This window comes from Ceratosolen solmsi, unplaced genomic scaffold (genome assembly GCF_000503995.2).
Source record: "Ceratosolen solmsi marchali unplaced genomic scaffold, CerSol_1.0 scaffold27, whole genome shotgun sequence".
Taxonomy (NCBI): Eukaryota; Metazoa; Arthropoda; class Insecta; order Hymenoptera; family Agaonidae; genus Ceratosolen; species Ceratosolen solmsi.
In genome coordinates, this window is record NW_011948426.1 from 4,150,996 (window position 1) to 4,173,495 (window position 22,500).

Here is a 22,500-nt window from a genome sequence, read left to right on the forward strand (position 1 = left end):
GGGGTGGGGGGGGGGGGGGGGGGGGGGGGGTTGAAGGAGTAAGAAGAGGTAGGTAAGAACAAGATGATGAGCTTGTGTTGTAGGGCATTGTTCTTCTAATCCGTTTTAGGGTTAGTCATTTTATAATAACGTCTTCGCGCCTCCCCGTGTAAGCTAGCGTCCAATAATATCTATCATCCATGGAATTTTTATAATCTTTTTTTACGACCAGAAAACGCTTAAACTCTACGCTCTACAATGTACGACTATTATGCATGAGGAAAGTCTCGTGAAATAAGACTCGTGCATCCAGGCGGACCTTTGCATGAAAGAAGGGGAAGAGGGAGTTAGAGAGACGCGGGATTGTTGGTGGGGAGGGGGTGAGGGCGGGGGGGGGGGGGGGGAGGGGAGGAAAAGGCAAAGGCGATACGCAGCAATTGGCAGTGGAAGCGTGATGGGTCGGGTCGCGCGGACGGCGAGGGGCGTGGTGGATCGGTGATGACGAGGGTAAATTAGGAGCTGGATGATCGAGGCTGGTGGTGATGGGCATCGTCGGGACGCTTCTGCCCTCGGTTCGGGCTCTTGTCGCCATCCTCGAGCTCGCTGCCCGACGACGAGGTTGGCGAGTTCTCGAGCTGTAGGTCGATGCCCTGGGTGAGCAGGCTCGTTATCCTCTCGACGTTCACGGACTCGTCCTGCTCGTGGATCTTGCGCAGGGCATTGGAGACGATGCAGAGGTCGCCGCGCAGCTCCGTCACCACCGCCGTTATCTTCTGAGCGTCCGTCAGCACCTCCACCGACTGCGTGTACGGGTTGTAGCGGAGGCCAAACGGACGTTTAATCTGGCCCGCGAATTGCCTGGGGACAAACGCCCGATGCCGGGGGCTTGAAAATCGATCGTCGAGCGTGTGATCGGCAACCCCGTCCCGACGGATTACCTCCCCTCGCGGACCAACTGGTTTTATTGCCGACTTGCCGCACTTGGCGTGCCCCTTTCGTCCGCTTTCCTTCTTTCCTTCTTTCATTCATTTCTCAGCCGTTGAACATTATTAATCGCAGCCACCAAATTGACAATGTATCGCGCCTCCTTTTCGATTCCGGACATCGATCAACGCATCCCTCACCCCCACGCTGCTGCTACTCGTTATTTAATCGAATTTCAATATCCGCGTCGCAAGCTAAATTTTCACAAAGCCGCGCGCATCAAGTATGGAATAAGGTTTTGAAGGAAAAATTAATTATAATAAATTTTGCCGATAAGTTATCATCGTCGCATGCATGTAGAGTCGAACGTGTGTCGGTGTCGTGTCGGTGTCGGTGTCGTGTCGGTGTCGTGTCGGTGTCGTGTTAGCCTCGTGTCGATGTTGTCCAATTCCTTCCAGTCGTGTGTACTTTTAAACGCGTAAAATTTTCTCTTATAGTATCACGTTACCTGGTACGATGCAATACAATGTTTCTTTTTATTGATAATTATAAGGACGGTTAAGAATTTGCTGAAATTTCTTTTCTTCCAAAGTAAATTAATCCTTTTTATAAGTGACATTCAAAATGACAGCGATTACGCCGGGGATGTTTTGGGCGGATATTGGTACATGGGTCTGGAAAAGTGACAAAGATTCCAATTCCAAGCGCTGCTTTGCCATTTGGTAATAAAAGACGAGGAGATGATAAACAAAACAAATGTCCGGGCAGGTTACGGCGGCCGAGTCGTGAATGTCATATCCATTTCGAAGGTTATTTACGCTTAAAAACAAACGCCTAACGAACGGCAGAGTGGCGCGCAAAGACGCGACACGACGCCTTTTGTCGTCGCATTTCGTCTCGCAAGGGGTCGTGAAAATATTATTGAATTATTATTATTGAATTATTGCTCGTTTAAAGAAACTTGGATACGACGTTGAGTACGATCGCGCGGATGAAGCTCTATCGGTGGAATTACCACCTCTCTCTCTAGTTCCCGAATTCTTATACGATTTTGGAAAATTAACGGCCCGATAATAAGGCACTCTATCGGAAGTACTACTGTCACACTCGTTCGCCTATATATAGATATATATATATATATATATATATATATATATATATATTTCTCGCGCGAAAAAACACCCGATACTTTATACAAACATATATATATATATATATATATATATATATATATATTACTCGCGCCAATAACCAACCGATACTTCATACCAACCATAACCAATGACTTACCTCATTTTGTCTTTGGCCTCTTCGATACTGTCGGTATAGTAGTACGCATTTTGAAATGCCGTGATAATGCATTGCTGCTTAACGGTGAGGTCGGGCTCGAATCTAAAGGTCTTCTCGGGCGTCGAGACCGCGTGCCTCAATTCGGCTATCGAGGATAAAAGACCAGCCCCGTAAACACGCAGATTTCCGTCTTGCTTGCACAATCCGAATTCTACCGTGAAGAAGTAAAGCTGGATGAAGGGAGAGAAAGAGAGAGAGAGAGTAAGGCGCTTTCGTTGAAAGTGAAGCCAAGTGCTTTCGAATAGATGGATGTTGGTGCCGTACGATAGGAATGATTATATTTTCAATTATACGTGCCGTGACTCTGTGCAACCACTCCACATCGCTTTAGCTGGTGACACAGAGTGGCGAGACATAGTGTACGATTTTTATCATTAGGATATCTTACCGTCGCAAGTTTATCGACATCTTCGTCCGACGCACCTAAAGAAGCGAGTCCAAGTTCCTGCGAAAATTGAGCAAAGCTAGGATTCGCTAAAAGCGGCATGTGTCCTAAAAGCTCATGACAGCAGTCGCTGTAACAAGTCACAACAAATACTTTCGATATATATATATATATATATATATGTAGATAGACGAAAAATTTCACATAAATATTCAAGGAATAATAATAGCGATAATCGTCGCAATAATGAATAAAACATACGGTTCGGGTGTGTAGAAGGGGTCCGATGAGTGCCGGATGTACTGGGTGCAGTGGAAAACACGAAAAGCTAGTCCAGCCAAAAAGTCTCGGGGCGATAAGTAACCAGCCACTGGACGCAACTGGAAGCCCGTCATTTCTAATGTGTGTTTAGGAGTTAGGATGGGCGTCATTTTTAACGAATCAATGACAAATTCAATGATTAAATACCTACTCTTTAAAAATGTGTTGACGTCCTCTAACTGTGGTATGTTATCTTCTCTGGAAAAAGAAAAGAGGATATCGATCGAAGGAGGAATATATCAACGCGAGTATTGCGCATTAGGAAAGTGTGTGACAGAGAGAGAGAGAGAGAGAGAGAGAGAGAGAGAGAGAGAGAGAGAGAGCGTTACGAATTCATTATTAAAGCTTACTTACCTATAGCCACAATATTTTACGAGTTTCGACCAATTCTCGAGGTATTCCTTGCAAGCGTATTTTTGATAAAGTTGATAAAGCTCGCGAAAAATTGTTCCCCTGTTTTGATAAATTATAATTATTATCATTCTATCTGACGCGCTTCATACAAATATTTCATTTTTCTTTATCTTTCATTCTTTGTTTCTTTTTTTCCTATCTTTTTTCTTTTGCCGATTATCATAAAGAGCACAATCATACCAAATATAGCGAACCCTATCTTTACATATTTATCATCGCGCACAAATATTATTATTATTTATAGTTGTTTTACCTATAATTGTTCTTTCATGCATCTTTCATTAAACGAGAATATTATTGCAAACTATTTGGAAATTTTGTAAAAATATAAAATTGTATGTAATACTTGCAATGAGTATTAATATCTTTTTTCTTTTTTTTTTTTCTTTTTTTACTATAAAAATAATTCACTGTGCATGTAAATTTCATTATTATAATTTTTAATCATTATATAAATTTGCATATCTGCGTATAATGTAACTCTGATATATATTTTTATTACCTTCTCAGCATTATAGAATATACTTTAACTTTATCTATGCTAATTCGTAATAGTCTCGGATAAGTTGGACTGGTCGTTCGTATAAATAATGGCAATAACAGTGCTCCGTCATTAATTTCAGTCAAATTCTTAAACTATATTTTGAAAATGTATCAAACCTTATATAAACAATGGAGAATTACTTTAATTACAAGAGACGTTTTGCATGGATAAAATAATGCGTAAATAAAAATCTTGGAAAGCTTTTAAGGTTTGGCTAGAATTTACTTTTAATTTATTAAAAAGTCGTGGCAAATATTCGTTGCCAATGCATTAGTCCGAGCGATCAAGTATTTCTCTAGTCGTACGTTTCGCGGTTAATCTCAAAAAAAAAAACATTACGACCAGGAATAATATAAAAGATTTTTTTGAAAGCAATTGAAGTAACGACATTAATAATGAACGATAATGTCAAATAAAATAACGAATCGCGTTTTAATAAGCGCAATCGTTACAAATTTATTTTTTAATAAAGCACGAAAGTTCACTCAAATACAATAATTAACGTGTAAGACTTAGCCACCATATCTTTGTAATTAAAGTACAGACATTAAAATATCTCATGTTTAATCATTGTCCTTTTAATCGTCTCGATCTAATAAGTTCTAAGGTTTGCACAATATAGCTAAATGTTCTTGAGAATTTTAGAAAAAATTGCGAATTCGTCTCTTGGTCAATAATTCTGAGAATAAGACTACTCGATTTTACATATCACTTTTCTCTCGAAGTTCGTATAATATTATTTCTCTTTTTTTTCCCCATCCTTTTCTCTTTTTCTTTTTATATATGTTTATATACCTAATATTCGACCAACGAATTTCAATATAAAAAAAAAAAATAATAATAATAATAATAATATAATATAAAATAAAATAAAATAAAATAATAAAGTAATAATAATAATAATAAACGTTGCTGTATAAAGCTTCTCGGGGATTCGAGAGCGTATAATCATAATTATAATCGTGTAGTGTAATCAAAGCGAATGACATTTACAGTCCCTTAAATCGTTTACTGCCGTTGCAGTTTTGACGAAGGAGAATCCAAATTAATCGTGTCGGGAATTAATTGCGGCGTGAACTCGAGCTTAAAGGGAACAATTAAAGAGAGCAGCTGGGCGAGCCCGAAGGGCCGCGATAAGTACGTTTTGGTGTAGAAAAATGATCAAAAGGCCAAGTTTATTTCTCAAGTTGCGCTTGCGAGGACAAGCTCGAGCTTGAATAACGTCTTGTATGTCGGATACGACGTAACTAGAACGGAGAATGAAACGAGGGCAATTAGGCTTCATTCAGTTCGTAAACTTGCTTTCGATAGCTATCCTATCCCCCCATCCATCCCATCCGGCCACCAACCTCACCACGTCACTACTATTGAGAGGATACGAGGGCGCGAAAATGTGATTGGCTTCGTGAACAAGGAATCACGCTCCACCTTGCCATGTGTCTTGGCAAACTTTCTTCCGCGGCCATTAGATTTACTGCCGCGCCAATTTCATCCTGATTTTCATTTTCATCCTCAGCGGCCTTCCCTTCATCCCCTGCCATTTTCTTTTAACATTATCGTACTTTATTTAGGCCAAGATAACGCACAATCATCGGTTCTTCCGTCGCTTTTAATTTACATCGCGCTCGTGCTTTATAAGGGCTTACTTGCGTAACAAAAAACGCCTTCACGGATTTTCAAGGATTCACATATGAATTTCTATAATAAGGCGTCAAAATTTACCAGGTTTTTATTTCTTCAGGCGTGTACTGGATTTTCGGAATTGGCATCCCACTGGAAACGAACGAAAGCATTAGGCATATTAGGTCATATCATATTATAAGACAAATAAGGTAAGCACGAATGACAAAAGAAATTGAATGGCGAAAGAAACCTACTGTTTGTAACTGTTTGCGATATCGGCAAACTGCTCGCGTCGCTTGCGATAAATCGGATCCTTGAAACCCTTTTAATGAAATTACATTCAGATGCGCTCATATGCAAAATAATCTTATATAAATTTCAACGTGCATCACTTACAGGATGATCAGCGTCCAATTCTGTGCCATACATCAGGACATTTTGCGCTTGATCTAAGTCAGCGATTTTCCGAGGAAACCATACCATGTCAACTTCGCTAAAATCTGTAATTCATAGATTTATCGAGCGACAGATCGGTGATCCGACAATTATTTTAAGATCAATTTGGTTGTGTGAAGCTGGACGCGGCTAGGATTTAGAAGAAAATCGAACTTGGCGAGTTAGAAAAACATCTTTCGACGAGTTTCGAAAAGCAGCGAATATAATATTGTTTACAATTAATTAAGTCTCGCACTTCAAAATTATCAAATATTTTCAAAAACTTTAAACACCAATGCACCAATACGGGCGTGCGCAAGAAAAAAAAATTATACTAACATTTTGCCAGCGTAAGTGAGTGAAATTACATTTGCCTGTTAAATTCAATAAACTTTCTTATATAAATAAAATGTGTTCGTTCCGTGAAAATCACTTGACAAATTATTATAATTTTGCAGAAATTAAATAGCATAGATTAGTGGAATTTTGGCGGATAAGTTACTCGAGACAATTGGATATTTCTCAATGGGCTTAAACTAACTAATGTTTAATACGACTTGGAAGCGAAAGACGAAGCCGAAAAGCGAAAAGCGAAGGACAAAGTTCTCCAATCAGGATCGGTAGATGCTTTTTATTTTATTTTTCGTTCATTTTCTTGTTTTTTTTTTTTTTTTTTTTTTTTTTTTTTTTTTTTTTTTTTTTTTTTTTTTTTTTGATCGCGAAACATGACTAAATCTTACGGCCTATGGATGTTTGTTTGAACGTGTAAGTTGCCAGAGTGACAAGGGAATCGAATCGAAGGCTAAAGTAAAATGGGCTGACCGAAGCTCGGAGCTGCCGATAACGGTGGATGAGGGGCAGTGCTGCTTTCCTCGTATTGGTCGAGATTAATCGCGGCGACCTCGCGACTAAGCATCCGCGTGAGTTGCTCCATCCGCTTCGTGTCGCACTCGACGTCCACCAAGATCTCGTACTCCGAGCCGCGGCGCATCGATTTTCGCGACTCAATGTGCACTACGTTCACGCCCAGATCCTGCAACAATAGGCGACTCATGAGCACGGCCGATTACGATAAATCGGTCATTCGCGCGCATCAACATTCGACGAGATATTTGAATGACCCACCTGGAAGACTTGGAGGGCCCTGGCTAAGCCGCCCACTTGGTTCTTTAATGAAAACACGAGGGAATTGGTCGTGTCAGCGGCGGTACCGGGCTTCTCCATCAGCGGTACCTTTAAACAAACAGTTTTATCGATCGGTTTGCTCGATTACGACTCTGCGAGGCAATAATTACGTGACAGGAGTACTCACGCCGGATCTGGTGGGCAAAGGACTGCCCTCCTTTATGGTCCACTCCTCGTCCCTCCTGTAAAGCCACATTCCTAGTAATCCTTTGCCCGAGCCGCTCATCTTGTTGATCCAACGTATTTGCGAATCCTAGGTTTTAACAAGTGAACAAGGAGTCATTCGTAAGGTTCATACGGCTTAGAGGAATATTTTGTAAGTTTATTTTCATGCGATCGCTTTCGAATTTATCTCGGATATTTCGTTCTAGTGGCCGGGATTCTAATATTGCCTATCAGTCTATCTATTATTACGTACGTTAAACAACTCGAACACACATACACCTAAAGAGGATGAATTATCGTTGTTAAAGCTCATCGATGTTAAAATTTTTATAAAAATCGCTCGATCTGTCAATGTGAATTATAAAGCATTGATGAATAAACCATTGTTAAATTTTTAATGAAATTAAGCTAAAGTAGATTTGATCCATCTTTTCAGCTTTGTAAAATGTATTTTAACACAACCTCTCTTACGTACTAATACTTGGACTCCTCGTGTTGCGTTGATGTTAAAAGATTAGCTTTCTCGCTCTTCCTTGAGCACAGCAATAAATTAAAAACAAAATATGTAACTAATCCAAAGCGCACCGGACGCCGTAGCGATTAATTCGATTTTCCAATACTTTTCCATACTTTCGTTAAGTTTATAATTTAACACAAAACTTCACAGAAAGTTAAACAAACAAAAACAAAACAAAACAAAAAAAAAAAAAAAAAAAAAAAGATAATAAACAATATGAAACAAAACCAAAAAATTAAAACGAAATCACTCGCGCAATAGATAAAAATTCTAATCGAGCCAAACTGTCAATTATCCGAAAGATTATAATTATTGAAATTAAGTTTCGCGATTGATAGATGGTGAAAAGATGGCGGGCGGGGTAGTGGTTAAGGAAATTCTCGACAAACCTGGCCGAGTACTATCGCCAATAGAAAATAAAAATCACGTATTGTGTTTGTGGAGAAAGTGTAACTAGCAGTGTCATGGCTTTGATGATTCTGGGGATACTTAAGCTCTCACCCCCTCCGGGAGGGCGAGTATATTGAATGGCGGGATAGAAGCCGATTGGTCGTCGCTGCCAGGACGAGTGACTTCCCATTGGACGATGAGCGGAGTTTTGTGGTCTCTCTCTATCTCCTTCCCGCTTTTCCGAAGCTTTCATTAATTTTCCTCATCCTCTCCCTTCCTTCGTACTCACTTCCGTGTTCTACTACTGGTCGTCCATACGGTGATTTCGAAAAGTCACGGAGAGGCGAAAATGTATTAAAAGAATAAATAATTTTAGTCTGCCGCCTAATAATAAAACGCATTATTGTAATTACAATGTGTCGCGTGTCAACGATAATTGATGGACCAATGAATTATATTAATTATAATAATAAACGACAGCGGGCACTCGTTTAACAAATTTTATTACGAATAATCGTCAATTGTTGTCGCGCGTAATATTATTAATAAAATTAACTCCAACTGATGGTATTTTATCATTATATCAATTATAAAAACACATCCTTTGGATAAGAATTATTTTACGGTGGCCCATCTCTATTTTCCAATATTTGACACAAAGATTGTTAAAATAGGAATTACTTTCACCATCGGCACAGTACGTAGCTAAACGCATAATAAAGGGCAAAGGACTCAAGCGAGCGAATAATTAAACTGCCCATGCATTGATGAAGTAAAAATGGCAGGGAGGAGGAGAGCGAATAAGAATCCCAATAGAACTCTCGATGCGATTTAAGTGGATGAAAAAAGATTGCGCAATAAGGGTAGAAGCACGGCTTCTCTTAATAAAAACAAAACCATCCGGAAAATCAGATGCAGCACATTAGCCGTACTGGCCATCGGTTACGCTCTATCGCACTCGTCTTATGTTTCTATGTGTGGAGCCCAGTGACGCACAACAGACGATTTTTCATTATACCTCCATATCTATCGACATCTCTCCTCCTTCAGTCCTCCGATTTCGATTCAAGGGCGTCCGGCGGTGGGGAGAGCTGATTTTGAATACCACCGGTTCACACTTTAACAACCATGTAAGATGATCTTTGAGCTTCGTAATGATTCGCCAGAGCCACTTTTCCACTATATGATATATCAAAATGGCTTGTTACGTATTAAATAGATGTATAATCGAAGGTTGTGATTGAGCTTCTAAATCATTGGGAATAATCTAATAATCCATCATATCACATTTAAATCCGAAATAAGATAATCGAGCCCGTAATCGATCGACGTTACATCAGCTTAATTTTAACAACAATTTCAAAAATTTCAACAACTTTATAAATATTTTTATAAAATGAGTGAAGAAAATTCACTGAATTAATGATCGCGTTGCCGTGTCCTGATCACATTCTTTTATAATCGTTTTATTTCACAATATCAACTCTATTACTTGTTTAAAAAAAATTTTAATTTATTTTAACGTTCCCATTTTAAAAATCAAGACATACAAACGAAGAAAAGTCTTAAAGAAAAGAAAAAGAAGAAAAAAAAAGAAAAAGAAGAAAAAGAAAGATAAATGATGAATTGGAGGTCGTTTATTCCGCTCGTTTTCAAGATTTAAAAGAGAAAAAAAGCTTTGTTTGCACCAATTAGAAAGTTTCGCGTCATCGAATTATTTTATTGCTTATTCAAGCAACGTCTTCTCTCAATCTTCAAAAATCATAATTTTAATAAATATTTCAAAATTTAATCAACTATACGTCTATCTTAATGCCAAAATCATTATTATTATTTCAAACTACGAATTAACAATAATTTTAAAGATACAATCGTGCAGAGTGACATTAGAATTAGTTTAAACATTAGCAAAGTAACGATTACTTTAACATCATAATTTAAGTGATGCTTACCTCGCTAATAATCGGCTAATTATAATTTGAATAAATAATGGAAATTTCAAGTGCATGTCCAAGGCTTTTAAGCGGTTAATTAAACAATAGTATATTTGCGAAATTTTTATATCCCCTTAGTGTACGCATTACACATTATTACATTTCTCCATTCGAACATCAATCGATCAAATTGCATTTTAATAACGAAATTGTCGCAAAACTCTTTGCCATAAAATAAAAGTAATATACAGAATATCTATTATTTCGTAAGTTAGAGGAATTATTGGAAACATTGTAGTAGTAAACGAGGAAAGTGGAGAAATCACTGCTTTGTAAAATATCAATTACTTATGGTGAAATTCTCGGGGGAATTCTGTTTATTATCACCAGATATTTCAACTTATCGACGAGATATAAAGAAAAGCGAATGTATTAGGTTGATATTAAAAATTTTGCACGATTATATAAAAGAGCCTGGGCGATTTGATTTCGTTATAAATTCATGTTGAAAAAGTGCACAAATATCATATAAATTTTAATAATTCATTGTCTGAATAATTTTCATTTTATTTCTAAAATTAAAGAAGATTTTCTACTTGATGTCAAATCAAATTGCAAGGGCGATGATTATTATTATTCATTGTCGACAAATAATCCTATGTACTTAAGCGACCATCAGCGGTCACTTTACGCAAACAAGAAAATTCAATAGTCTTGCTGAAAAAATATGATGAATCGAACCTTCTCGCAATCGTCATTGATAATTTCAAATCTCATGGTAACAAATCGATCATTTTTACAAATTCGACTAAATAACTAAGAATTTTTTTGTTCTTTTTTTTTTTATTTTGAACCCGAATTGAGCTTATATTGTTTTATTAATTACTATTACAAATGTCCAGATAATAGTATAAATTTGAAAATTCACATAATTCACGAATTGTTCAGTTGAAAAATGTTCGCCAGTATTTCTAAACTTTGATATTAATTGATCCGCTACTTAATCTTAAATATGCCATTAAAAAAATATCATCGTCTAATCGACGGCAGAGGAGGGACGTTTGTATTTTCATCCTATGGATTAACACTATTGAACGCCAGAAATACATGTATACGTCAATGGCTAAATAGTCGATATTAAATATATTTATGTAATTTACGAATTATATTGCGTTTAGCGAAAAATTTTATTGCAATTCACAGAAAGCAGCGATAATAATAATAATAATAATAATAATTATTATTATTATTATTATTTTATTATTGGTGTCGTTAGCATGGAGAATAATTTGAATTATTTCAATAGACAATAATGAAGAATGAGAGTAAGGCGACAAGGATTCACGGTCCTCGTCTATTAGGCAGTATAATTATCACTAAAGCGACGTGAATACGTCGACACAAATAACTCAGCAATATTTATTAATTCGAGTTTATTGTAAATCGGCAAACTTGTTGCACGCGTCATTATTATCATAGGCTTTGCATAAAGTTCCATAAAGCATAGAGCTTCGTTTAAAAATCGACAATTCCTTGATTTCTCGAGTGAATTTATACATTAAGGCGGCTTGCTTTTATTTATTTTGCTGGATCAAGCGCCTCGATTTAATGACATTAAGTAAGTGCGATCGGGCGATAAAATCGAGTTAAGAGTGTGTGAGGCGACCGAGGGAATATCGGAAAATGCAGGCGTCATGTATTATCGGCAAAGTCAAATAAGGCAAGAGATCAAGGGGAAGAAAGGATTTTTGGAGCTTCGGTCGGGCCGGACATGTCCAACCTCGCCGCTAAAAAGGCGTTTGAATTGTCAACAGGAGTAGATAGAGATAGATAGATAGATAGATAGATAGATAGATAGATAGATAGATAGATAGATAGATAGATAGATAGATAGATAGATAGATAGATAGATAGATAGATAGATAGATAGATAGATAGATAGATAGATAGATAGATAGATAGATAGATAGATAGATAGATAGATAGATAGATAGATAGATAGATAGATAGATAGATAGATAGATAGATAGATAGATAGATAGATAGATAGATAGATAGATAGATAGATAGATAGATAGATAGATAGATAGATAGATAGATAGATAGATAGATAGATAGATAGATAGATAGATAGATAGATAGATAGATAGATAGATAGATAGATAGATAGATAGATAGATAGATAGATAGATAGATAGATAGATAGATAGATAGATAGATAGATAGATAGATAGATAGATAGATAGATAGATAGATAGATAGATAGATAGATAGATAGATAGATAGATAGATAGATAGAGAGAAAGAGAGAGAGAAAGAGAGAGAGAGAGAGAGAGAAAGAGAGAGTCGAGGCTCGATGAATCGCTTGCGAGATCTCGAACGTTCGTCTGACCACCCCCACAGTCGGGAATAGGGTTGATTTTGAGGGGGGGGGGTATACGAGGGCGCTGCGGACGTCTCTCGAATCAATATCGCCGCGGGCGCTCCTTAACTCTGCGAGAGCGCGGCCTGTCTGGCCCTGTCCCTACGTCGCAGCTACGGCCAGGATGGCCGACACCGAATTCGAGGAGTTCCGCTACTACTTTGACAGGCTACCCCAGCATCTGAAGGCGCCCATATCGAATTACACGTGAGTGCCCGAGACCTCGAACCCCCTTGACAGCTCCGCGATTGCAGCGACCGCGCGAACGAGAATTAAGCTTACGCCACGACTAATGACGAACGGCAACGGCGCCGCCGACGACGACGACGACGACGACGACGACGACGACGACGGCGGTGGCGGCGGTGGCAACGGCGGACGGACGTGCGAAAGGGAGACGACAATAACGACGATATAGCAATGTCGTCTAGTGCGTTGAGCGCAGTATAAAAAGTCGGATTCGCGCGGACTTACCCCGCCCATCCTACCCTCCCCGCACGTGTTCATCGGCCCAACTATCTGTGGCGAGAGTGTACGTCGCCGAGCTTTCGAGAGGACGATGATAAGGCGTATCGATTGTCACTCGATCATGCCAATCTCCAGCATTTATGTGCGTGTCGGTAAGGTGCTGCTGCGTTCGTTCGGCGATGCTGCACTGTCTGTGTGACGTCACGGGATTATGAAAGATACCCGAGGCTCTCGTAAGCGCGATGCATCTCTTATCATCGTCGTCTGCAGCTTTAAGCGAATTGACGGATAATAGCGGGCGGTGAAGTTTCCACTCCGGATTCCGCTCTGTGTCTTATGCTTAAGGCACAAAATTCATTCCCTCCGCTCTAAGAGGTCCATAGTCACGAATATCATCGGATCTTACAGCCTCGATTATTAGATTCACTAGTATGCGGTATCCCATCTATTTATCAAAATAGATCATTAAGATATTAGAAATATTAGTTTTACTTATCTATTTACTATTTACTTGTATGCTCCAGCAGCACATTGTAATGATGCGTACGTAAATACGTGTGTTGGCATACATACATACATACATGCGCACATATGTTCGTTTAGAACGCGGGTGAGTGAGTATGACCACACGTACGTACGATAAAGGTGAATGATTCGATAGTTTTACGGGGCACTCGGACCCATCTAATTTACGTCCGATGTACACTAATTATAACAACAACCAAATTTGGCGGTTGATTATTTTTTATCCTCTCCTCCTCCTCCCCCCCCCCCCCCCCCCACCACTACTACTACTACTACTACTAAAGACAACATATTAATAATGTAATTTTGACGCAGTCTCGTGCACGATGTGATACTGGACGACTCGCCGACCTCGTCGCAAGGGAGCGATGGCGAAGTCGGCCGGGTGATCCTGGACTCCGAGGACGAGGAGGTCGTGGTGTTACACAGCGGTCATAGCTCGGCCGACGACAGCGAGGAATGCGAGCAGATGTGCTGTTCGTCCATTGTCGCCGACAGCGATTTCAGGTAAATATGACTTGGCTCACCCCTATGTCGTTGCACACCCGCGGCTATTCCGTTCAATTAATTCCTTCATTTCCCAAAGGTTTATAGGAACTACCACACTTTCCTTTCCAAGAACCTCGTCATAAGTCACTTTCATTTTTCAAAGCCACGCAGCTAAAATTAGGGCTAAAACGGAGAAGGCAAGATAATACTTAATTTCGGCTACTGTTTAACTCGACAACATCGTTAATAATAACATGATCGCGGCCCATTCCATTATTAGCATCGTAATAGTAAATATCAAGTTTCTCGTGTCGATCATAAAATGAAAGTGAAATGAAGAAAGTCCAATGCCCTAAAGTCCACCCGCGCACATTCAAAGTAACGCGAAAGTAGAGGAGAGAGTGAGAGAGAGAGAGCGAGTGAGAGATAGATAGATAGATAGATAGACAGACAGAGAGAGAGAGAGAGAGAGAGAGAGAGAGAGAGAGAGAGAGAGTGAGTGATTAGGAGAATGACGAGAGTATTGATACAAGGATGGTGATCTTTAGCTTGTTCACCGGCTTGAACAGTGGCGTCGGAGGAAGCCGAGGCCGAGGCGGCCGCGACAGCGTCATCAGCGACATCGGGGACTCGTGCTCGTCGCTGAGCTCATGGCCGACGCCGGAGCACCAGCCGAGGCCGAGCATCGGGGCGAAGCTGCAACAGCCCGGCACCGAGCGCAGACGCAGGCGCCTGCCCGAGATACCCAAGAGCAAAAAGTGTAAGTGTTCGACCAAAGACCCGGGGCCCGGCTGTATTGGCTTTTCTCATTAATCGTCGACGGCGCTCCGGCCTCGTGCCCTCCTGCCCTCCGCGTATCTTAAGTCCCAGCTTCTTCCGAGGGGAGCTCGGATCTTCGCTGCTACGTCGGAGCAGGTATTATCGATCTCGCGAGGCCGTTCGGATTTCCTAGACCGCTGTTGTCGCATGCAACAGCCTCGGCGGCTGCTCGCTTTGTTCTTTGGTTTTCTGTCGCTTTAGAGCCGAATGAACGTCGAGTAAACGTCCTTTGCCGTCTTTGTTCAACAAGTTTCTATTTGATATACTCCGGGTTGCACGCGGTAAAAACACGCGCGTCAGCCTCGAGTTAGTTTTGTATTAGTTATACTTGCTCGCAATATTCATCGCGATATTTCATCTTTCAATATTTATTTTCGGGCTAATAAATACAGTGGTCGAAATTGCTCATTTATTATGAAATTCGACAAATAAACAATTATAATTTGTGTAATAAGTGTTTTCAGGATTTTTTTGCATGAGCATTGCGCAATCACGTCTGGATAGTGTTAATATTAATTCGGATAATGGACGTTTTAATTTTCTCTTATCAATTCGACGTGCGAGAATCAAATTGAAATTGAAAGACAAACTTGGAAATTGCATATTGGAAAGAAGGGAAGCTCGTAAACTCCTACGACGCATTGTCCTAAGGAAGTGCAAATATTCGAAGGAGCGAGTGGCTAGAGGATTTAATCATCCGATCAATGAAATGGATCTAATTTACATGACAACGTAATGTAAATATCGTGTCTTTTACCTTGATAAAGCTTAGATTGATAATACGATATCGCGATGTCGCGTTTACGAGTTTAACCGCGAAAGCCAAGACTTATGAAAGATGAATCTCGTGTCTTGTGAGTTGTAAAGAGTGTTCGGCCTACTGTATTCGCGTTCTCAACAGTCGCGCGTCAACTACTCAACGTTAAGAGCAAACGTATATTATTGGGAGAGGCGTGGCAATGCCGCGTAATATCGTCCTTGTTAAAAGAATCCTGGGGAAAAAGGAGCGGTTGTTGTAAGGGGACGTTGAAAGTGTTGGGCCAAAGTCGTTAAGAAATGTTGATAAGAGCCGGGAATGCCGGAAGCGCTCGATCGTCGAGGATGGGCTTGCCCCGAGCCTCGGTAATTCTAAAACACAGGGAGGTCTGGCTTGCAGCGCTCTCGTGCCCGCTGTCGATGCAGTCCTCGCCGTCGCTGGCGGACGAACTCGGGGCCGTCGCCGGCGGCATGCCCCACCTCATATTCCGGAAGTGCCATCCTAATCTGCGCCACGAGGACAGCTCACCGGATAGCGAGCGGATGGCCAACGACAGCGGACACTCGACCGCCCACTCGCCGGACAACGGACCCAAAAGCGTGTCGCCCGTGCCCTGCAGCTCGCTCCACAACATCAACTCGGTCTCGCTCGACAGCATATCCGGTAGGTCTGCCTTGGTTGCCGAGTGATTCTGAAATTCCGTTTCTTCGACATCGCACGACATCTCATTGCCGATCACTCTTTCGTCTTTTTTGCCTCCATTTATCGAAGGAACCCCTAGGCCCATTTACAACTCTTCGTCCTTCCATCTCTCTCCGTTCGACCGCTTCTTAGCTTCTTTCCTTTTTTCTTTGTTTTTTGTTTTGTTTTTTGTTTTGTTTTTTGTTTTGTTTTGTTTTGTTTTTTCTTTTGTTTCGTTTTTCTATTGTAAAGTGTCTGTGATACGATGCGGCATGAGGCTCGAAGCAAAGACTCAATCGAATGATTTTAAACAAATTAATACGAATAAATTCAAACGGCTGATAATAATGTGCTCGACATAGGAAAGTAAGCTCGGGCTTTTCTTCAATAATTCGCATAATTTTTCCAATTCATCCGATTCGCTCGCTTTGACCTTTCGAGCTGGAAACGTTGAGTAGGTAACTTGTAGATATGAACTTATATTATGATTATTAATATAACGATGATTGATATAATGATTTTTTGACAAAACTTTCAAACCATCAATGCATATTCATCAAGAGATATTCTAAGCCCAATTTATACTTTATCGGGATTAATGTCATTGACTCGACGACTCCTTGGCAGATTTTTCAACAAATCAATAAAATTTAATGCACTGTATATATTCCCTAATTTTCAGATTATTGATTTCATTTTTAAGTATTATTTTCAGTATTAATGACGTATTATTCGCAAATAAACACTGTTTGCGATCAATTACAATGACAATGACATAGAAACCTTCTCCTTTTCTACCATTAAGCTCGATCTATTTAAAATTTATCCAATATTTACAATACTTTACCATCTTATTAGGTGGTAAATTCTTCTTTTAAAGGATTTTAAATATCAAATTAATAATTTTCATGCCAATATTGATGCGCTATTTTGCCCTTACACCCACCTGCCGTAACATAATTTTTTAGTAATTTATTTTTAATTATTTATTTTGCTTATGTATCTTTAGTTTTGTGTTTCAAAAATCTATCAATCGGATCTATGTAAAATCATTGTACACTTATTTCGATAAACGCGATTTACGCTTATTTTATTCCTGTGCCCATTTACTTTTATTAATTAACGTTGTCAATGTCATTAAGCAATTCCTTTAATAGTAATTTAATTTTCCAACTTATGGCATTTTTTTTCTTTTTTTTTTTTTATAACACTCGAAGAGGTAGGTACGAGTGAATTTTTTGTTTTTTATTCTTTTACAACGAGCAACATCGACTCATGCATAGCAGAATTATTATATTCTTTAAAAAATCTCGACTCTCGTATCGCACCAAAATATACCAATGATTTACGATTTCATGATTTATAAATAGCTCGTTACGAAAAATTATCACTAGTTAACTTATTTATTGTACAAGCTACACACACTGGACACGCGTACTTAACACACGACAGCACAAAACTATATCCTTCTCGCACATTATTCAGAACGCAGTAAAGGTATGTTGGCTCCATCACTTAAGCTACGTCGCGCGTTTAAAGCGTCGGTCGGATATTCTTAAGAAACAATCAAGTATACGAATATTATTGTGCGAATAATATTCTCTCCTATAATAATAAATCGACGGTATAAGTGTGTCATTAATAGGAGAACTCGATGTCAAATAAACGCTCGATGATTGGAGTTGATTTAACGGGCTGAAACAATGGATTTTAGGAAGCGGCGGAATCCCTTTCTCGCAGCTGGAACTGCTGGAGGCGACGCATCGGGGTCTACACAAATTCATCCCGAGACATCGAGACGAAATTGACCTTGAGATTGGGGACCCGATTTATGTACAGAAGGAGGCCGATGATCTGTGGTGCGAGGGTTAGTAGGCATATTATTGGGAAATACAGTCTGGCTATCGAGGATGCGAGAGCGCTTAAAGTCAATTGTACGCGCAGGTGTTAACTTACGGACAGGACGTCAGGGCATCTTCCCCTCGGCCTACGCAGTCGACATGGATTACAGTGACTTTGACCCTACGGCGCCGAAGATCAAACGAGAGCGCTACCTCCTGGGTTACCTCGGCTCCGTCGAGACGCTCGCGAACAAGGGTACGAACGTCGTTTGCCAGGCCGTACGCCGGATCGTCGGCAATACTGCCGACGAGTCTCCCATGTCGCAGAGCTGCATCCTCGAGATATCCGATCAAGGGATCCGGATGATCGACAGGAGCAAGCCCAAGGTACGACTGGTCCTTTGTATTTGGGAATGGTGCGCGAGCGGCTATTGGGAAAGTCCAGATATCGAAAGCTAAGTTTTGCGAGAATAAAGATAACAGGGAGAGAGAGAGAGAGAGAGAGAGAGAGAGAGAGAGAGAGAAACTTACGAGTGAGCATACTGCCGTACAATACACTATTGTAGTACATATATACATATATATATATATTTATATGTGTGTGTGTGCGTGTGTGTAATGTATGGTTAATAGTAAAATAAGCTCAAAGTTAAAGAATAGCAGGTCTAGCGAATTATAATTTCTCTCTTGTCAAATTATAAGATACATTTAATTAATACAACTAATCTATAATATTGGGATATTGAAATATTATGGGAGAAACTCATCTAATGACATATTCAGTTTGAGAAACAGATATTTACAGTTTAACAATTGTTAAATGAAATTGAATAAATACCTTTATTTGGATATTTATTTGATCAAACATCTTTATAAGAAACCGAAGCTGAACATAAGTTTAATTAATAACCTAAGACATATTAATCACTACTAATTATTTGATTATTCAGAAAAACTCGAGACCCTGTCACGACTACTTTTACTCGCTAAAAAATGTTTCCTTCTGCGCCTTTCATCCACGAGATCATCGTTACCTTGGATTTATCACGAAACACCCGACGCTGCAGAGGTTTGCCTGTCACGTATTCATGGGGCAAGATTCAACGAGACCAGTCGCAGAAGCAGTCGGGTAAATATTTTGTATATTTTTTGGCTAAACTTGTCACTCGATTTGGCTTCCAATAACATTTTCGACGTTCATTAATTATGAAAATACGAAGGACTCTAGCAGGGTAGCGAAGGTCAATGTAACTTTTCTTCTTATAATTGCTATGAGCTAGCAAAGCTATTTTTATTGTACAATAAGAGCTCGAGAAATACTCTAAAAAATACAGGCTTAAATACAATTTGTCGTCTTAAATATCGTGAATAGCGCTTTATTAAAAAAAAAAATCCAAAGATACTAGTTCTTCTAATTTTAATAATAATAAATATTTGTACAATGTCCTCTGTAATCGTTTGAATAATATCAATGAATGTTTCAGAGAGAGAGAGAGAGAGAGAGAGAGAGAGATGAAATGAAAATGTATAAATAGAAAAACATAAGGAACACCTACACATTCAATGCAGAATCATTAAAATTTTCACAATATTCACTTTTTTTAAATCAATGACGTAATTTTGTCACGAATTTTTGAAAGTAATGTTACGGTCCATGACATTGCCATTTTACCGATCGACTCGAGTCTTAAATGTACATGAAATCGTCAAAGTGAATCACACGATAGTTAACAAATAATTCTATTTTACAAATATGTGCATCTTATGTATATTGAAAAATTTTTCTTTTTAAAACATTTTTCCTAGAAGAAATTTACTTTATCCACTAATCATTATAAATGCATTATTTTCATTTCTTCCACTACGTTTTTCTCTCTTCATAAGCTAATGCATATAAAAAAAATTAATAAAAGAGAGGAAAGATATATATATATATATATATATATATATATATATATATATATATATATATATATATATATATAAAAAAAAAAAAAAAAAATAAGTAAATAAATAATAATAAAATCAACATTTCCAATAAAGAGCTCGACAAATCCTTCACAATTTTTCATTTTGTACATTCTACGTGAACATTTTCAATTCAACGATTAACAAAATCAAATACTTTAAATTAATGTTGTTGATGACAATTTTCAATGTAAAAATACAAATGGGGATGATTTGAAAGTTTTTACAAGATATTTCGCCGTAGAAGCAGAAAATTGAACAGATTCCTAAGAAATCAAATGAATATTTTTGCAAAACAATGGGAAAAGTTATAAATAACGTTAAATGGCAAATTAACAGTCAAAATACATTGCTCAGAGGCCTTTGTTTTTAAAAGTTTTTTTTTTTCTTTCTACTACTTGCAGGAGGGCCTTTCATCGATTCTACACAAAGTTCATCGAGACTGCTTTCCCGATTGAAGACATTTACATTGAATAAATATTCCGTCAACAACATCCCTTGTAAATATATTCCTCATAGTTAGCCAGCGCACGGGCAGAGATCTACAATATATTATGTATGAAGAGTTATGTAACAAACTTGAAGCGCATAAATCAGCGCATTTGACTTTGATTTTTCGGTCCCAAGCTTTGCAGAATCGTATTCGGTAGCTACTTGAGCAAAATGAAGAAGAAAGGGAGTAAAGAAAAAAAAAAAAAAAGAAAAAAGAAGAAAAAAAAAAAGCTGTTAAATCAATCAGTACACACAGGTGAAATTCCTACTGAACAATTTAAAGTAGCGATTAATTTTAATAACTTAACAATGATTAACAATTTATCGTTCTTTTTATAATAAAAAGTAAAATATATTTCCTCGCGTCTGGTTATGCAAAGTCGGTGGAATAATAATTTATTCCGATTAAAGTGTCGCAGCTACGATTAAGCAAATTTATAAAATGTATAGAATTTAATTTTTAACTAAGAGTACATTCTTTCCTATCTATTTGTTTATTCAAATAGATTGTCAACTGTTGATAAATACTGTATTATAACAAAATTAACATATGTAAAAACTGATATAAAATTATATCACAACATTGTAATTTAAATCCAAGCATGCGTATTTCTATGTATAACGGACCATTGCATCCACAGCATATCGATTATGATTGTTATTGTAGTAATATTTATTTCCTCCAAGTAAAAGAGCAATTAGCGGTACGGGGCATGTGAAGTAAGAGAGAAAGCACGGGGGTTACGGGATCGGACGCCGAGCATTTAAATACGAGAAGTTTCACCCGCTTGTCACGTACTACCCAAACACATACTTCGTAGCAATTTCGCTTTATTTATCCATTTTTAAACATTTTCTTCTACCTCTTTATAAATAACTCGTTAAAACGCGCAATCATTAATCTCTGCTTATATTTTTATTAACCATTGATTTTTATATCTCGGGTATACTGCAAGACATTGTTCGCGAATGGTGCCGATAACTAATAATACGATTCGTTACTTTTATAATTTCGACAAAAAACAAACAAAAAAAAAAAGTCACAAATGTTCTTTACTATTTGTTCACGTTACGCATTGCGCATTGTATGCCGAAAGTATTGTTGAGCACGTTACAACAAAGTATTAGAGCCAACGGACACAATTCGAGATTTACACTTTATTTTACGAAAAGCAAAGGATAAGACTTATATAGCTTGTAGTTCGTTAGTTGTGACGAATCGTCGACGTAATTTATAAATTATCTGTAAGATAAAACATAAAAAAAAAGAAAAAAAATAATAATAAAGAAAAACAAGAGAGAAAAAAAACATGTACAAGATTTCAAAGTGTGACATGCAAGAAAGGAAATGGTGGTATGCGGAGCGAAATGTTTTTCGTAAACAATTACTTTTCTCTTATAATTATCGTATTTTCTTTCATTCTTACTCATAATGTCTACATATACTTTTCTCGTATCAGACAGCATTATTTACAAAAAGTTCCACCTCTACTAAGTCTTGATAATTCAGTCTTGACACAATAACTATTACGTGTACAATGATTTCAAATCATTATAAAGAATTCATTATTTGTTATACAATAATAATAGTAATAATAATATTAGTTCACCCTTATCTTGTTCTATGTTTTTTTTTTACTTTTTTTTTTAAAATAATTTTTACGCTTATCGCTATCATAATTTTCCTTTAATTTAGCGTGTTAACAAAAACAGTAAAGAATCCACGTGTATATGAAAAATCTATGCCAATCAACGATTTAAATTTAAAATTTTTGCGAACGAAGTTTTACAAATTTATATTTGTAGAAGTTTCATTAATTTCACAGGTACTTTTCCATACATCATTTTAAGCAACGAGAAGCATTTTAGTTG

The 22,500-nt window shown here is 38.1% G+C and overlaps 2 protein-coding genes across 3 annotated transcripts; one reads left to right on the forward strand and one right to left on the reverse strand.

The window, feature by feature from the left end:
• Nucleotides 1-393: 393 nt before the first annotated feature.
• On the reverse strand, nucleotides 394-7,588 carry Trhn (tryptophan hydroxylase). Its single transcript, XM_011500826.1, has 12 exons — nucleotides 7,288-7,588; nucleotides 7,101-7,208; nucleotides 6,798-7,008; nucleotides 5,937-6,040; nucleotides 5,795-5,862; nucleotides 5,640-5,690; nucleotides 3,314-3,412; nucleotides 3,111-3,157; nucleotides 2,900-3,035; nucleotides 2,642-2,768; nucleotides 2,194-2,423; nucleotides 394-837 (listed from the first exon to the last, which is right to left on the reverse strand). The coding sequence occupies exons 1-12, from the start codon at nucleotides 7,384-7,386 to the stop codon at nucleotides 492-494; spliced, it is 1,626 nt and encodes a 541-aa protein (XP_011499128.1). The 5' UTR covers nucleotides 7,387-7,588; the 3' UTR covers nucleotides 394-491.
• A 5,033-nt stretch (nucleotides 7,589-12,621) lies between these two features.
• Nucleotides 12,622-20,762, forward strand: Aplip1 (JNK-interacting protein Aplip1). 2 transcript variants are annotated; one of them, XM_011500827.1, is made up of 8 exons: nucleotides 12,622-12,795; nucleotides 13,897-14,088; nucleotides 14,619-14,830; nucleotides 16,046-16,309; nucleotides 18,042-18,194; nucleotides 18,272-18,555; nucleotides 19,119-19,297; nucleotides 20,541-20,762. In XM_011500827.1, the coding sequence occupies exons 1-8, from the start codon at nucleotides 12,713-12,715 to the stop codon at nucleotides 20,611-20,613; spliced, it is 1,440 nt and encodes a 479-aa protein (XP_011499129.1). In that variant the 5' UTR covers nucleotides 12,622-12,712; the 3' UTR covers nucleotides 20,614-20,762. The 2 variants fall into 2 exon arrangements, with proteins under 2 accessions (XP_011499129.1, XP_011499130.1); XM_011500828.1 differs by having other exon boundaries at nucleotides 14,640-14,830.
• The last annotated feature ends 1,738 nt before the right edge of the window (nucleotides 20,763-22,500 follow it).

Coding starts and splice junctions, on each gene's coding strand:
- Trhn (XM_011500826.1), bottom strand. CDS start 7,386: ATGAGCGGCTCGGGCAAAGGATTACTAGGAATGTGGCTTTACAGGAGG. Junction 2,769..2,899: donor CCCTTCTACACACCCGAACC/GTATGTTTTATT, acceptor GACTTGTTACAG/CGACTGCTGTCATGAGCTTT. Junction 838..2,193: donor GAGGCCAAAGACAAAATGAG/GTAAGTCATTGG, acceptor GTTTGTCCCCAG/GCAATTCGCGGGCCAGATTA.
- Aplip1 (XM_011500827.1), top strand. CDS start 12,713: ATGGCCGACACCGAATTCGAGGAGTTCCGCTACTACTTTGACAGGCTA. Junction 18,195..18,271: donor CGATGATCTGTGGTGCGAGG/GTTAGTAGGCAT, acceptor TTGTACGCGCAG/GTGTTAACTTACGGACAGGA. Junction 18,556..19,118: donor TCGACAGGAGCAAGCCCAAG/GTACGACTGGTC, acceptor TTGATTATTCAG/AAAAACTCGAGACCCTGTCA.